Source organism: Acomys russatus, chromosome 24 (genome assembly GCF_903995435.1).
Source record: "Acomys russatus chromosome 24, mAcoRus1.1, whole genome shotgun sequence".
NCBI lineage: Eukaryota > Metazoa > Chordata > Mammalia > Rodentia > Muridae > Acomys > Acomys russatus.
In genome coordinates this window covers 56,257,869-56,275,493 of record NC_067160.1, presented here as the reverse complement: position 1 = coordinate 56,275,493, position 17,625 = coordinate 56,257,869, and the positions used below count along the sequence as shown (strand labels likewise).

At 42.3% G+C, this 17,625-nt stretch overlaps 2 protein-coding genes and 1 long non-coding RNA gene across 4 annotated transcripts in view; 2 read left to right on the top strand and 1 right to left on the bottom strand.

Moving 5' to 3' along the window:
• The window catches only part of Il1rn (interleukin 1 receptor antagonist), a 225,199-nt gene that overhangs the window by 156,292 nt on the left and 51,282 nt on the right, over positions 1-17,625 (bottom strand). The window lies entirely within an intron of this gene.
• On the top strand, positions 5,450-12,837 carry LOC127207574 (uncharacterized). Its single transcript, XR_007832931.1, has 3 exons — positions 5,450-5,512; positions 6,229-6,249; positions 12,761-12,837. It is a non-coding gene; the product is annotated as an uncharacterized LOC127207574 (long non-coding RNA).
• LOC127207561 (interleukin-37-like) lies at positions 13,339-17,419 on the top strand. The gene is made up of 5 exons (XM_051167017.1): positions 13,339-13,428; positions 14,492-14,548; positions 15,926-16,045; positions 16,538-16,680; positions 17,127-17,419. The coding sequence occupies exons 1-5, from the start codon at positions 13,344-13,346 to the stop codon at positions 17,358-17,360; spliced, it is 639 nt and encodes a 212-aa protein (XP_051022974.1). The 5' UTR covers positions 13,339-13,343; the 3' UTR covers positions 17,361-17,419.

Sequence of the window (17,625 nt, the reverse complement as noted above, 5' to 3'; positions counted from 1 at the left end):
AACTGGAAGTTGGATAACGTTATGAACCCTCAAAGTCCGCCTCCAGAGATGTACTTCCTCCAGCAAGGCTGCACCACCTGCCAGCAGTACCACTAATGGGGAATCAGGTCTTCAAATTCATCAGCCTACAGGAGACATTTATCAGTCACACCACCACATGGATAAGTGAACCACTTTTAAAATTAGTTTCATTTTTTTTTTAAATTAATTTTTGTTAATGTGACTACTAAAAAATTTAGTTTTAATTTTATTCACTTATTTATATTGAATAATTAAAAAATTTCATTTATCTTTTATTGTGTATCTGTGTTTGCGTGTTGTGGGGTATGTCACATGAGTACAGGTTCCCTCCTGATTTGAAGTCCTACCTTTGCCTTTACCCACTGGATTAACTCAGGGTATGTAAGCCAAACAAACCCTTTCCTCCCTGAGCTTTTTTTGGCGTGGTGTTTCATCAAAAACAATAACAGTCCTAACGAGGACACTGGCATACTGCACACCCTAGAGTTTCTTGAGGTTCAGGGAACAGAAGCTCTGGCAATCTGGAGCAGAATGCAGTGCTTGCTACCTTGTAAGAACAGGAAACTCACTTGAACTCCTCTCTCTGTCTGAGCTCCTATTTCTTTTTCTAAAATATATTTTATTAATTTATTCATATTACATCTCAATTGTTATTCCATCCCTTGTATCCTCTCATTCCTCCCTCCCTCCCATTTTCCCCTTACTCCCATCCTCTATGACTGTGACTGAGGGGGACCCTTTCCCCCTGTATATGCTCATAGGGTATCAGGTCTCTTCTTGGTAGCCTTCCTCTGAGTGGCACCAGGCCTCCCCATCCAGGGGATGTGGTCAAATATGGGGCACGAGCGTTCGTGTGACAAATGGATTGAACTAGAAATGATCACAATGACTGAGTTAACACAGAAGCAGAAAGAGTCAAATGGTATATATTCACTTATATCTGGACACTAGCTCGAGGGCCATGTCCCATGAATGTCTTCACTTACCAGGAAAGTGGGACAGAGGGGAGGACCTCCTATTGGGACTCTAGGTGAGAGAACCATGGGAGAATGGGGAAATAGAAAGATCCAGAGGGTCCTAGAAACCTACAAGAAGAACATTATGACGGGCAGATCTGGGCCCAGGGGTCCCGATCAAACTATGGCATCAGCCAAGGACAATACATGCAGTAAACTTCGAACTCCTACCCGGATCTACCCAATGGACAGGACATTCTCTACAGTTGAGCTCCCATTTCTTGAGCCCAGCCGAGAGACAGAGAGACTGAAGGTAAGTCTCCTGGTGGCACAGCCGGAGGCCTATGAGTCATCACCTGAGGCCAAAGATCCCATTCGCCATGGACCTGATCCACCCTGTAACTACCCACCCCCCTAAACTGATGCCTCTCTAGGTGGCCTGAGAAATCCTCCTACAGTGCTGGCCTTATCACGTCACAGAGGCCCTGTGGCCCTGTTTGGCTTGTAAAGACTTTTCATCACCTTACTGCTCAACAGTACTTACCACAGATTTTTAAATTAATGTGTTTGACTCATCACAAACGCAAGAGTCTTTCTTACCCCTTACCTCCTGGGTCCTACTACTAGTGTTTGTCAGAGAGATCACAGCCTTTTCTGTCGCCTTCGCAAAGTATTCAAGTCTTTTGTCCTATTGCAGCTGCTGTAAGAGCTGCACCTCCCAAGAGGGTGGAATCCAGGCTGGAAATACATTTTACACTGATGCTCAGTTCATCCCTCTAGAACTGCTCAACCAATCTTTTCTATAGATCAACTTTCCCCTACATCTGTTACCCAACCACGAAAGGCTAAGGCTTGTAACTCCCTGCGTGCAGCCTTTCTGCCCAAATGCCATCTGATCATACACTGTAAAACCCATTTCTTTGTCTAAAACCTATAAAAATCTCTCCCAGTTGAAACCTGGGGTCACTTCCTTGCATCTTCTGTGTCTATGCATTGGAGGTGTGGCCCAGGATCAAACCTGCAATAAAGACTTCCTTGCGATTGCATTTGGACTCGGCTCTTGGGTGGTCTGTATGGGGAGTCTCTCAAAATTTGGGCATAACAACACCACATGCGTGCCTGGTGTCCGTGGAGCTCGGATGAGGGGTGTTTAGGAACTGAACCCTGGCCCTCTGTAAGGGCAGGCAGCCAATGCTCTTAACTGCTAAGCTATCTTTCCAGCCCTTGTAACTCAGGCTTTAAGATGGTTTTGTTCCTAAGCACTTCTGTGAAACACTCTTTTTTTGTTGTTGTTGTTATTGAATTTATGTTTTGTTGCTATAAAGTTAATACATTTGCATTTTTATTCTTTTCTTTTCTTTTTCATATTATGGTCTGATTATATAATTTTGCCTTTCCTTTCCTCCCGCTCGACCCTTCTCTATCCCTCCTTGCTCTCTTTCACCTTCGCAGCCTGAGTTCTCATTAACTGTTGTTGCACACACCCATGCCTTGTACAGCCTTCTCGGTCTGTCTGATGTTTCCTGTCGTTTCTTTAAGGCTTCTGAACAATAGTGCATTCTTTCCTCTGCAGGGATTCTTGGCTCTCTTTGTGAGATTGCAGCTGGATGCTGAGAGCAAGCATCCCAGACTGTAGAGATGTGGAAAAAGAGCAGAAGTTATCCATCTGTAGAGACTGGGTCCCATTTTTGTCATACATAATCTCTTTTTTTTTTAATTTTTTAAAATTAATTTATTCTTGTTACATCTCAATGGTTATCCCATCCCTTGTATCCTCCCATTCTTCCCCCCTCCCATTTTCCCATTATTCCCCTCCCCTATGACTGTTCCTGAGGGGGATTACCTCCCCCTGTATATGCTCATAGGGTATCAAGTCTCTTCTTGGTAACCTGCTGTCCTTCCTCTGAGTGCCACCAGGTCTCCCCCTCCAGGGGACATGGTCAAATGTGAGGCACCAGAGTACGTGAGAAAGTCATATCCCACTCTCCACTCAACTGTGGAGAATGTTCTGACCATTGGCTAGATCTGGGTAGGGGTTTAAAGTTTACCGCCTGTATTGTCCTTGGCTGGTACCTTAGGTTGAGCGGGACCCCTGGGCCTGAATCTGCCTATCATAATGTTCTACTTGTAGGTTTCTAGGACCCTCTGGATCCTTCTACTTTGCTATTCTCCCATGTTTTTCTCATTTAGAGTCCCAATAGGATGTCCTCCCCTCTGTCCCAGTTTCCTGGTAAGTGAAGACTTTCGTGGGACATGCCCCTTGGGCTAGTATGCAGATATAAGTGAGTATATACCATTTGATTCTTTCTGCTTCTGGGTTAACTCACTCATTATGATCATTTCTAGCTCAATCCATTTATCCACAAATTTCGGGAATTCCTTGTTTTTAATAGCTGAGTAATATTCCATAGTGTATATGTCCCACAGTTTCTTTATCCATTCTTCTATTGATGGACACTTAGGCTGTTTCCATGTTCTGGCTATTATGAATAAGGCTGCTATAAACATGGTTGAGCAAATTTTCTTATTGTGTGCTGGAGCATCTTCTGGGTATATTCCAAGGAGTGGTTTAGCTGGGTCTTGAGGAAGTCCTATTCCCATTTTTCTGAGATAGCACCAGATAGATTTCCTAAGTGGTTGTACTAGTTTGCATTACCACCAGCAATGAAGGAGTGTTCCTCTCTCCCCACATCCTCGCCAGCATGTGGTGTTACTTGAATTTTTGATCTTAGCCATTCTGATGGGTGTAAGATGGAATCTCAGAGTTGTTTTGATTTGCATTTCCCTGATGACTATGGAGGTTGAGCATTTCTTTAAGTGTTTCTCAGCCATTTGATATTCCTCTGTTGAGAATTCTCTGTTTAGTTCCAAGCCCCATTTCTCAATTGGGTTATTTGGTTTGGTGGTGTTTAATTTCTTGAGTTCTTTATATATTTTGGATATTAGACCTTTGTCAGATGTACGGTTGGTGAAGATCTTTTCCCAGTCTGTAGGCTGTTGCTTTGTTCTCTTGACAGTGTCTCCTGCCTTACAGAAGCTTCTCAGCCTCATGAGGTCCCATTTATTAATGGTTGACATTAAGGCCTGGGCCGTTGGTGTTCTGTTCAGGAAGTTGTCTCCTGTGCCAATATGTTCCAGGCTCTTCCCCACTTTTTCTTCTAAGTGACTTAGTGTCTCTGGTTTTATGTTGAGGTCTTTAATCCACTTGGATTTGAGTTTTGTGCAAGGTGACAAATATGGGTCCAGTTGCATTTTTTTACACATAGACCTCCAGTAAGACCAGCACCATTTGTTGAAGATGCTATCCTTTTTCCATTGAATGGATACATAATCTCTTGATCGTTCACAGGGCCTGCACTGATACAACAGAGGGTCACAGGCCATGTCTCTCAGGAGAAAGGTCAAGACATTTGCAGTTATTCCTTCTCCACTGTGGTCTTTTGGGTACAAATTATTTTTCTCACCTATAAAAATGCCCTCTTCCTTTCACATTGCCCCCCCATGTCCCATTCAGTAATGAAAATTATTGCAAAATGCATACACAATAGTGTATCAAGGCCTGTTTTGTGTCTTTGTCCCTTTCAACCTAAGCAACTACAATTATTAGAAGCAGTTTACATTATTACTATATGGCCAATTTGGCTGGAGAAAATAGTACACACACACACACACACACACACATATATATATTTCAAGATAGCTTTGAATACTCTGGGCACAAGCACTGACATCTCTTGGAGGGCATATTCTTTTGTTCAACTTCCCACCACTATGTAATGTATATTTTTTTTTCTTTAGCCTTCTGTAGGCTTTTCCTCACTCTCCTGTCATTCCTATCAGCTTTCCTGTGGCTTTCTATCTTATACCTGTCATCCAGAACCAAAGCCAATGTGTCTTGATCAGCACCTGGAGTACACTGTCCTGGTACTGAATTCTTTTCTGGTTATATCTGGGATGAACTAGCCTAAGAATTAGTACCTCGTTCCAGGCATAAATCTGCAATTCAGGCAGACTTGAAGGTTCTGCTGAGGGGGTTGTCATGTTCTGTGCAGCCCGTGCAGGGCTGGAGATGTAGTGTTCGGTGACTCACTTCCTGGGCGGATCCTATGATGCTGGTTGTCTGATGAGAATTCACCCAGGACTGTTCATAACATGGGTCTTGTCATGCTTCAGGCTTCTTACGCCCACATGGCTGTATTGTAAGAAGTATTCCAAGGGACCAGAAGTAAAAGACAATGTTTTTACAGCCAGGAAGAGGCTGAAAATGGGTCCACCGTTCCCATTGCTTATTACTGATGATCAACAGTCAGAGCCAGAGGAGAGGACCTCACCTGACAAGGAGGAAAAACATCAAGGACTTTGCACTCGTATTCAATGTGACAAGCCATCAAAACAATTGGATGATAGTTATTATCTATCCACTCCCACATTATTACTTCCAGGGAAGCGATAGTCTCTAGGATCATTGTGTCCAAAGATACCTCAGAGCTTCCAGCCTCCGCTCGGAGCTACCGAAACACGCATCTGTAACGCAGGTATGTAGTTCTGGCATACCCCCTGGGCTATGGCACTTGTGACTTTAGTCTGACCTTACTCTGACCCAAGCCTAAGTCTTCTTATTCTTTAGCTGTAGGTTTGCATCACTGGGGAAAATGGATTGGCATTTATTAAGTTGGCCTGGCGTTTCTCTCTCTCTTTCTCTCTCTCTCTCTCTCTCTCTCTCTCTCTCTCTCTCTCTCTCTCTCTCTCTCTCTCTCTCTCTTTAAAGGTTTATTTATTTATTATGTATACAGTGCGCTGGCTGCTTGTACACCTACACAGAAGAGGGCGACAGATCTCATTACAGATGGTTGTGAGCCACCATGTGGTTTCTGGGAATTGAACTCAGGACCTTTGGAAGAGCAGCCAGTGCTCTTAACCTCTGAGCCATCTCTCTAGCCCCGCGTTTTTCTCTTGTGGCTCTTCTACTCTTTAAAGTTTTACCTCTAAGACATATACTAAACAACTCGCACAGGTACAAGAACAGATGTTTAACCCAGAAGAGCTTGTGATGGAAATTAATAGTCTCTTGTAAGTATGAGGAGAGGTAAAGAATGGAGTTTGAGTATATAATTCCTTGATGCATTGTAGCAGAGTTTTGTTGACATCACCTGGTCCTCTATTCTAGCGACAGGGATGGATTCTAAAGGTAACTAGCAAATTTGTCTTAAGCATGTCCTTCGGAGCTAACCTTTGGTACTTTCTTTTCTAGGTGGACATTGATTCCTGAGAGGTAAATATGGTATCTTTCTTAAACAGATGGATAGGTGGCTGTCCTCTGAGTAGATACCAACTAAAGAATTGGTATGAATTTTTTTTTTCAGCCTTGTAACCAAGTATGTCTGTGTACTTATCAATTCACTGTTATAATGAATCACCTAAGGCTGCATAGGTTATAAGGAAATAAGGTTTATTTAGCTCACAGTTTTAGAGGCCAAACAGTATAATGCCACTTGTTGCGAGGCCTCTTCCAGTTGCATCACCTTAACTCTTGGTGTGAGAGGAAATGAGTCATGGCAGGACAGGGAGGGACCAGGAATGACTTGAAGCTGTACTCCACCTGATGAGGGCCTACCTGTTAACACTGGGAACTGATCTTCCAACATTTGAGTGCCAAAGAATTAAACCACATCGAATCCATAACAGTCTGTAGCGTGACCGTTAGTCCGCTGATATCCTTAAAGATATTGGGATCATCCTGCTTGAAAAATTGAAGTAAAAATCGACTCAAACCCCTATCCCTGTGTTCCTTACCCAGTTCCCTAACACTTTTCCAATGGCTCTTGGGGGGGTCACTGATTTCTTACTATTTGCTGATTTTTTCCCCCAAGGCTCACATAGTTAAGTTGTTTTTCCTTTGTTGCTAAATTGATTCCAATTATTGGTCCTTTACACCTCAAATAAAATAAAATAAATACTCTGACAAAGTATATGTGTTAGCCAAATATTTCCCCAACCACCATTGAGTCTGCCTTCTAGACCTGTAGAGGGTAGCACCTAGTTTTCAATGCCCTCTTAGATGTCTCTGGGCATTTCCATGGCAGCCACACTGGATAATATGCCATATAGCACAGTGCATCTCAGGATGCAAGTGTGAGTAGGAATCAGCCAAAGAGCTTGTTAAAATCTAAACTCTGATTCCAACTGGGCCCCCCAGGCTCTACATTTATGATGAGCTGTAGACTATGCTAGTTTTGCAGATCGAAAGGGTACATTTGGACTAGGGAGGAGCTGGCAGACACAGGATGTCATTGGCTCCCAGTGACCATCAGACACACCCCAAGCATGAGTCAGTGTCAGGTACCCCCAGAGCCCTCATGCACACCTGACCTTTGCCCTTTGCCCTCTTTACCCTTTAATTTCCCTTAGTTTTGCCATGCTTGTGCCACTTAGTTCTTCTTCATTTGGTATATTACTTTTGTCCTGTTCCTATGCATATCACAATCACACTGTAATAACATTCTTCAAACTTCTAAATGTACTATTAAAAAATTTTATCGGTGCCCAATCAGTACTTCTAAACTATGATTTTCTAAACCTTCCTATTTCTAATTGGTATTTGGGGATTTATTTTTTCACAGTATTTTTAAGCCAAAAGAGATATTTGATGATTCTCCTTATTAAGAGTTGAAATGACACAACGTAATGTAATGTTTTCCTTGGGTCTGCAGTTCTATATTTCAATCAAAATCTGTATCTCAGAGTCTCCATGTGAGTGTGCTGAGGTGTGCTATTGGTCTACACTTGAGGAACTATGTCTCTAAGCTAATGATTGATGTAAATGCTATGTCCAACCCCCACTATATCAAGGTAAAAAAATATTATCAGCTATGTCCAGCTTCTTGAAAATATGACACAACATTGCCAACTGCAAAGCTCATCTTAAGATCCATGGCATTGATTACAAATTTTTTAGTATCACAATTTTTTAAGTGTGCAATTTTGTGTTGGACAGCATGGTTATCCTCAGTCATATGTACACACTGGCTACAGGATGGACATACCCGTGACTATGCTGGTGCTTCTATCTGATCCACAATAAGGCTGTATGTGATAGGAGAGGAGATTGCATGGTGGCATGTCCCACTACCGATAGCAGACACAATCTGGTGCAAATGGGCCAATACTTTGCTCTAGCCAAAAAAGTTTCGATTCCCCTCCCAGTGGGATTTCCAGAGTTCATCAGTTGAAACAGTATAGAAAATTAAATGTGAGCTATCTGTGACGCATCTATGAACAGAAAATCTAGGTGGAGGGCAGAGTAATTATCTGAATGTTACATCATCCAAAAGCCCAACCCTGCATCCTATTGATTCTCAACTCTGCCTCTTGACGAGCCTTTCAAACTTATCAATGGCAGAGAAAATTGCGTTGAGCTTCTCGGATGGAACCAGGGACCTAGGTTTTGAAAGCTTCTCAGGGATTGCAAGATACATCCAGAGATGCCCCGTGGATCCATACACCTGCTTTTAGTGGGAGCTTGTTACTACTGCAGCTTTGTCCCCATTTCAGACATACTAAACCAGGCCCTGCATTTTAACAAGGGCCCCAGTTAATTCATATGCACTTTGAAGTCTCGGAAGATCCTAGATGGAATCACAGAATGTCATGATTCCCAACCTGTGGGGGTCCCTGTAACTACCATGGCCATCAGAGTAACAATCTAGATGGAGCAAGAAAGAAGTCTGATTCAGCATCGCTCAGTAGCCAGTGTTGGTTCAAATGCCTAGAGTCTGACAATGGGTAGTTTGTTTTTAGGGCATATTTAAGTACAGTACAATTTGGGAAAAAAAAAGTCTCCTCCTTGCACAAAAATGGCATACTTCTCTTCAAAGTACATGTCACCTCTTTTATGGAGATGGGTTACCTTAAGGGCCTGAAATGGTCTTTGTTGTACAGACAGCACAAAGGACACTAGGTTATTATTCACCTCCAGTCCTGTTTATAAGGGTCTAGGGGAGCAGGTGTGGTCTAAACCTACTGGTAGCACAAGGGTCACCTAGACTGTTAACCGTCTCCATCCCTAGTCTTCGGGAAGAAAAGAAGCTATACAATTTCTCCCCTTGAAGAGACAGCGCCCATGTCTTTAACGTTCTTGGTTTCCCTATTGCTTCTCTGCGATCTCAAGGACCACTGCGCTCTCAACAGTCACCAAGGCTTTGTGTGTCCTTAGGGGAACAGTGAACTTTGATAGTTTGTATAAGCATTTATAGCATGACCAGAAAGAATTGGGGTGTTTTTTTTATGATTTCTTTAAAAATAACTTTTATTTTTATTTTTTAAATTTTATTTTATTAATTTATTCATATTACATCTCAATGGTTATCCCCTCCCTTGTATCCTCCCATTCCTCCCTCCCTCCCATTTTCTCCTTACTGCCCTCTCCTATGACTGTGACTGAGGGGGACTTCCTCCCCCTGTGTATGCTCATAGGGTATCAAGTCTCTTCTTGGTAGCCTGCTATCCTTCCTCTGAGTGCCACCAGGTCTCCCCATTGAGGGGACATGGTCAAATATGAGGCACCAGAATTGGGGTATTATGGGGAAAGAATTAAGGGTCTGGATTTAAACTTCAGGTCTCAGCCACGTGATCCTAGCTCTGAAATTGGGGACCGTCTTCAGCATCAGTTTCTTTACCTATAAAAGCACAATAAAAACATTCTCCATGTTCTTTGTAGTTTCCTGATTAAAAAAATTATTGACTCACATATGCCAAAGGGCTTATAATTTTTATTTATTTATTTATTTATATTCATTTATTTTAAAATAAAATAAAACATAACAAGATAAAACTAAAACAAATACATTGGATTTGGACAAGACAAGCAAGCAGAAGGAAAAGAGCTCAAGAAAAAGCACAAGAATCAGAGACTCCCTTGTTCAAACACTCAGGAATCCCATTAAAACACTAAGTTGGAAGCCATAATATATATCTAGAGAACCTGGTGTAGACCCATCCAGGCCCTGAGTTCATATGAGCTTGTTCATGTTGGTTTTGAGGGCTATTTTCTTGGTGCCCTCATCCTCTCTGGTTCTTACATTCTTTCTTCTTCTTCTTCTTCTTCTTCTTCTTCTTCTTCTTCTTCTTCTTCTTCTCTTTCTTCTTCTTCTCTTCTCTTGTCTTTTCTCTTCTTCTCTTCTTCTTCTCCTTCTTTTTTCCTTCTTCTTCTTCTCTTCTCTTCTTTTTCTTCTTCTTTCTTCTTTTTCTTTTTTCTTCGTCTTCTTTCTTCTTCCTTCTCTCCTTCTTTTTCTCTGCTTCTTCTTTCTTCTTTTTCTTCTTCTTCTCCTTCTCTCCTTCTTCTTCTCCTCCTTCTTCTCCTTCTTCTCCTTCTTCTCCTTCTTCTCCTTCTTCTCCTTCTTCTCCTCCTCCTCCTCCTCCTCCTCCTCCTCCTCCTCCTCCTCCTCCTCCTCCTCCTCCTCCTTCTTCTTCTTCTTCTTCTTCTTCTTCTTCTTCTTCTTCTTCTTCGTTCTTTGAGCCCTGAGGGAAGGGATTTGATAGAGACATCCCACTTAGGGGTGAATTTCTAAGGTCTCTAACTCTCTGCATAATTGTATTTGTTCCAATCTGCAGCAGGAGGAAGATTCTCTGATGATGGCTGAGAAAGGCACTGATCTATGAGTATTCTTTCTTTCTTTCTTTCTTTCTTCCTTCCTTCCTTCCTTCCTTCCTTCCTTTCTTTCTTTCTTTCTTTCCTTCCTTTTTCTTTTTAAGAAATAGTGGCACAAAGTTTGCCACCATTGGCCTAGCATATCTTGCAGGCAGGACACTATTGAATAGCAGATGATTTATGGCTGGGGTTTACATCTCTCTCTCTCTCTCTCTCTTTTTTTTTTTTTTTTTTGGTAGCATGCAGAGTACCTTCCCATACCAACGACACTAGGATGTAAGGGTGAAGCTCTACGTAGGCACCAGCTGGACTATTTTGTGTTCAGTGAGTTGTGTAGGTATTGTCTCCAGCAACTGGCCTTGCTGTCAATTCATGAAAAGCAACCTATTGTACTGTCAATACCCTGGCTTATTTGGAGATTCCTATGGGACCTCCTTGGCTAACAACTCAATATGGTTGTGTGTCACCCAAGCCCAGTACTGGAAACCTCATTTGGTGACAAGAGGTGGCCAGCCAGGACTCTTTCTCTCTCAATTTTTGGCAAGTTCATTTAGATCAGTTTTATAATGTATATATTTTAGAAAGGGTCTATAGAATTAGGTTTCCATATTATCCCTCAAATGGCCCCTAATTTTAGCTGTCTTTCCTATATTCCCTTTCCTTCCCCATTTTAAACTCCTGTTCCAGCCCTACCACCATCCATCTATAGCTTTCTATTTTATTTCCCTTTCCTAATGAGATCTATCGGTAACCTCCAGTTTCTTACTCTATACCTAACCTCTGTGGTTTTATGGATTGTGGTTGGTTATCATTGATGTGACAGCTAATATCCACATATAAACAAATATATACCATATTTTTCATATTTCTTTTTCTGGGTCTGGGTTACCTCACTTTAGCTTTATCCATTTATCTGTAAATTTCATTATTTGATTTTTTTTTCTTTAATGGCTGAGTAATGCTCCATTGTGTAAATGAACCTCATTCTCTTCCCCCCATTCGTCTGTTGAAGAGCATCTAGGGTTGTTTCCAATTTCTGCCTATTGTGACTAGGGAAGCAATAAACATGGTTGAGCAAATGTGTCTGGAGTAGCATGAAGCGTCTTTTGGGTATGTGTCAAAAGTGGGATAGCTAGATCTTTGGGTAGGTTGATTTCCATCTTCCTTGGGAAGCAGCACACCGATTTCCACAGTGGCTGTACAGGTTCACCCTCCTGCCAGCAGCGGATGAACACTCCCCTCACTCTATATCCTCACCAGCACAAGCTGCCACTTGTTTTTTTTTTTTTCTTTTTGGTTTTTCGAGACAGGGTTTCTCTGTGTAGCCTTGGCCATCATGGACTCGCTTTGTAGACCAGGCTGGCCTCGAACTCACAGCGATCCGCCTGCCTCTTGCCACTTGTTTTTTATTGATCTTAGACGTTCTGATGGTGTAAGCAGTCTTGCCTTTCATTTCCCTGATGGCTAAGGATGCTGAATATTTCTTTAAGTGTCTCTCAGCCATTTGAGTTTCCTCTTTTGAGAATTCTGTTTAGATATGCACCCCATCTTTAATTGAGATGTTTCCTTGATATCTATTTTTTTTTTGAGTTCTGTATGTATGTATTTTGGATATTAGCTCTATATCGGATATGTATGCTGCTGCTTTGTCTGAATGACAAAGCCAGGCAGAACATGTTCAGTTTTATGAGGTTCCATTGATTGATTATTGATCTTAGTTGTGCTACCGATGTTCTGTTTAGAAAGGCTTTTCCTGAGCCAGTGAATTCAAGGGAGTTCCTCAGTTTCTCTTCTGTTCTGGTTCTATTCAGTGCACTTGGTTTTATAGTGAGGTCTGATCCATTTGGAGTTGACTTTTGTGCAAGGCATTAAATGTGGATCCATTTGGATTCTTCTATAGGCATCCAGTTTGAATAGCACCATTTGTTGAAGATGCTGTCTTTCCACAATGTGTGTTTCTGGCTTCTTTATCACTAATCAAGTTTCTCTATCTGTGTGTGCGTTCAACTTGATTCCATTGACCAATGTTTCTGTTTTTGTGCCAATAGCATGTTTTGTTGTTTTCAATCACTATAGCTCTGTAGTACAACTTGAAATTGAGGGTAGTGATACCTTCAGCAGTTGTTATATCTTTCAGGATCGCCAAAGAGATTTTTAAACTGCAACATACTATTTAGCTCCAGAGAAGTGAGAACATGGACTCTCACAACCCAGGTATGATTGTGACTCTTGTCTGTCCCAGGACACTAGGAGTTGAGCCTTTTAGGGCCTTGATACCGGCCCACTGTGACCGCTGACCTCTGATTATTATCATATCAGCAGCAGCAGCAGCATTGTGAATCTGGTAAGGATGTAGGATTTCAGAACCCTCCAGGCCAGCTGACTCAGAACCTGCATTCAGGAAAACCTCCACATCATCCTGGGAGAATGAACTCACATGGCAAATACAAAATAGCAAATGTCCAAAAAAATAAATGTTTATTTAAAAGAAAACACAGAATTACCTTTGTAAGTAAAATTAAGCTGGAATTACACTATGAGTTGGCATGAATCTGGCATTAAGGTAGCACTTAGAAGTGGAACAGGCCTGTGTTCTGAGGGTATTAGAGATGTGAGGTGAAGCGTCCCAATGTTGAAAGTTTCCATAATCAATATTTTACTTTGTATGTTGATACTGCCTCCCCTTACCTCTCCAACTGTGTGCATTCTCAGCTCAGGAAATGTCATCTTCAGATAGCTGCTCCGGTGGGAAAATTTATCCGAAGTGCTGCAAAGACCCGGTTGACTCCCATACAGAGCCAGAAGGTAAGAAACCTCTTTAAATCCATCCCTGGCCTCAAAATGTGACCTCCAAACACACGGAATTGTACCTAACTTTGTCTATGGAAGCCGTGCTTTCTCTGACCAACCTGTAAAACATCTGAGCTTCAGAGATTTCTCCAGGACAGTGATGGAGACAGATGTGTTACAGTTCAGTACCTCAGCTGTATCATCAGCAAACATAGGTTTATTTTATTACTGCTGCTGCTGCTGCTGCTGCTGCTGCTACTACTACCCTGTATTTACTTATTGGACAGGATGACAGGTGACATGGCATATGTGGCGGTCAGAGGATAGTTTTTGGGAATCAGGTTTCTCTGTCCACCAAGCCCAGGGATCACATTCAGGTCACTGGGCTTGGCGGCAGGAGTGTTTACCCACTGAGCTACCCTGCTGGCGCTTTAGATCAAGTTCAGATACACAGGTTCAGATGAAACTTTTAAAGCATTGCTTTCCCAGTGGACTGTTTTGTGGCCCCCAAACCTTCTTTAAAACAAATAACACATCATCAAAGCATATTACCCTTCAGACAGGAGGGATCTGGCTAGGTCAACAAATTATAAATTTTCTTGTTTTAAAAAGTATTTTTTAAATCTTTAATTTTTATATTTTTATGTGTATGGGTATTTTGCCTGCATATGCTTTGGTGCACCATCTGTATGCAGTGTCCATGCAGGCCAGAAGAGGGAGATTAATCCCTCTGGTATAGGAGTTATCAGCAATAATGAGCCTCCATGTGGGTACTAGGAATTGAACTTAGGTCTCCAGCCCCCGATTTTTTGTGATTCTTACCAAAATATTTTAAGAAAATGTGTCTGAGAATTCTTGCTGTAAAATAATCTTACTTCACATTGTTGGAAGTGCCCCTTCTGAAGTGAACTGATGCAGAATCATTTTTAAACCATTTGCACGTCTTCCACATGTGACCTTATTAATCATGATTCGCAAAGTGTAGGCATTAGGAGTTGAAATAATTCCATAGTCCAGTTAACTATAAACTCCCAGCAAATGGAATTGATTTGCAAATTTGTTTTCTTTGATTCCACAGCAAAATGCTCCCTGCTGCCAGATTCCAGCCATGTTTCTATGGCTTCCAACCACTCAGGTGATCTTCCAAGGGGTCCTGAGGTGACATGGGAGGGGGGTGGGTTATTCAACCTCCTCAACAAAGGAAGCCACTCTGTCATGATGCATCTACAGAACGTGTGATGTGGCACCCTGCTTTCCCCTTGCAACTTCAAAATGTTACCCTATCAGAAGGAACAACCCTGGGAGTTAAACGCAGGACTTGGTGCCCTAGTGAAAGGACAGATTTCAGTGGGTGTTTACCGACGAAGTACAAAACCAGATGGCAGGCTGAGCACAGATCACAGAGTAGGCAAGGTATGGGCAGAAAACAGAGAGGAGAGTACAAACTGGGGGCGCCAGCTTAAGGCATCATGCATGTGAGGCAAGGGATAAGCCCACATGTGTATGTTTGTATGTATGTGTGTGTATATATATATATATCATGAATCTATGTATATATAAAAAAATAATAATTTTATATATACGTATATATGAAAAATATATAATAATTTTATATATACGTATATATGTATGCATGTGTATATATATGCACACATATATAAGTATATATTATATATGTGTATATATAATATAATTTACATACTTATATTTGCAAATAATTATATGTTGCCACTGCTGAGCATTACATGACCATCTGCTACTCTAAGTCCACTCTCCCATCACTCCTGTATTTACTCCTGACCTCTGTCACTCACAGAGAAGCCATCTGCTTTAGTAGAGATGGCAGCAGGAACACGTTCCTGTCCACAGTAAAGCCGTGTTCAGATGAATTCCCAGCCATAGCTGCAGCTGGCCCCTCCCACATAGGGAGTCTTTATGCAGGTATCTCCCTCTGGCAATCTCCCACCTCCACTCCCTTCCTGTCACTGAGCTGCTGCTCCTGGCTGCCTCCTGCCCCACCCTCTGTCCCCACCCTTCTGTTGCCCTCAATTGGTACAGTGGGCACCCGACACGACAGAGGTACATGGCACTGCAGTTCTGCTGAGGGCGTAGGCCCACAGGGCGAGGATCCAGACAAGCCAATTATCCTCAGCACACTACTTGGAATAGTGGCAGGCCTTTACAACTTCTCCCTTCCCCATCTCAACCCTAAGAAAGGCACGATCTTGGCAAATCACCATTTTATTAATCTGGAAAGTTATATCTAGAGAAACGTAGTAACGTAGGCATCTTGTGAATGATTGATGAGGTGATCAGCACTGAGTCAGCATGGTCCCAGTGCTCCAACGGGCCCAAAGTTCCTGTATCAATGAGTTGGGTTAAAAAACAAAACAAAACAAACAAACAAACAAAAACAAGAGGACTGTATAGTGTCTGAACCGGAAACATAAAGCAAAGATTTATAGCTGAACTCAGACTGGCTCATTGGTTTTAACCTGTTACTGTTTTCCAGGTTCAAGAATTAAGAGTGTTGCCCCAAATAAGCATTTTATTCGTGACACAAACCAGCAGATTCTAGTCCTGGAAGGCAGCGCCCTTGTGGCAGTTCCAGACAAGCACAACAAACAAGGAGGTGACCCTCACCTTTTCCTTACCCAGTGCAGATGGTATGTGCTCCCCTACAGGCCCTGGGCCTGGGGCTTGCCCCTCTCCAAGGGGACAGCTGGAGAAAGTGCTACTGTCAGGTGAAAAGTTAGGGTGAGTTTGGAGCCGGTGAGGAGCATGGGTCAGTGACGTGAGGAGAGGGAACCAAAGGTGTTCCCCAGCCAAAAGACACCTTTGTAGATAGGGGAGAGAACAAAACCAGAGATAGAGAGAGGGGAAATTTTGAGAATCAGAATGTTCTAGCCTCCTGAGTCAATGTGAGTGTGAAGATTTGTCAAATTTTCTGTGTCCGAGACTTTCAAAAAGGAAGAAAAGAAAGAAAAGGAAGTGTGTGGTGTGTGTGTGTGTGTGTGTGTGTGTGTGTGTGTGTGTGTGTGTGTGTGTGTGTGTGTGTGGAGGAGTGGGGTGGTGCGGGGAGACAAGTTTTTCACTCAGAGCTGACCCAGTTTTCTATTTCCAGAGACCTTTTATGTGTCAAACTTACCCCATAGTAAAGCTAATGGCTCAAAGGCAAATCACATTGTTTTGGCTGTATCTAAGGGAAAACTCTATCTTTGCTGTAATCGAGTCAAAAAGCCAAAGCATCCCTCATTAGAATTAAAGGTAAGAGCTAAGGAAGCCTCCCTTGTCCTCTAGTTCAGGGAAGTACAGATCCTTAGTGCTAAGAATGACAACCTAAACTTTAGCAAAGATCGTCTCGACCTTTGCTTCTTTTCCCCCATAAAGAAGCCTGGTTATGTGTTAGCCGTTTTGGTCACAGTGAAAAATACCCAAGACAATTGCATTCTAAAGAGAAAAAGATTTTTGGTTCACAGTCTTGGCCAGTTGACTCTGATGCTTTGGAGCCTGTGAAAGTACAGCATAGTGGGAGCCCATGGGTATAAGGGGTTAAAGACTGCTCACCTCCCAATAGTCCCAAAGTAAGAATCAAAGCTGACAACATACAGGCCTCCGGCAGGGGGTGGGGTGGGGGTAGGGTGGCGGGACGACAACATTCAAGATCCAAACTATAGCAGCTACTAATAAATTCTCCTTTGTATTTCCAAAAGAAAATTAAAGAGCTCAGTTCATTGAGCCAAGAGAAGCTCCTGCCCTTCACCTTCCTGAAGGAAAAGGCTGGCTCCTATTACACACTGGAATCAGCTGCTAACCCTGGCTACTTTGTCTGCACCTCCAGCACACCCAGGCAACCCGTGGGAGTGACGATGGAGGTGGGGAAACAGAAAAACACCCAGTTTGAATTTGTAAATGCAGATGTGCATCTCAGGGAGGTGGAAGACTGAAAATACAACGGAAGAGGGGCCAGACGAGCTATGGCAGCGGCATTTGGTCTCAGCCTGGCACCAATCAAAAAATAAAATAAAATATAATAGAAATATCTTCTCTGTATAAATGCTACCTGCAATCAGCAAACCTAAGTTTTTGTGTCATTTATTTCTTTTTTCCACAAGATTATTTATTTATTTATTTATTTATTTATTTATTTATTTATATGTATATAGTGTTCTGCTTGCATGTACCTCTGCACACCAGAAGAGGGCACCAGAT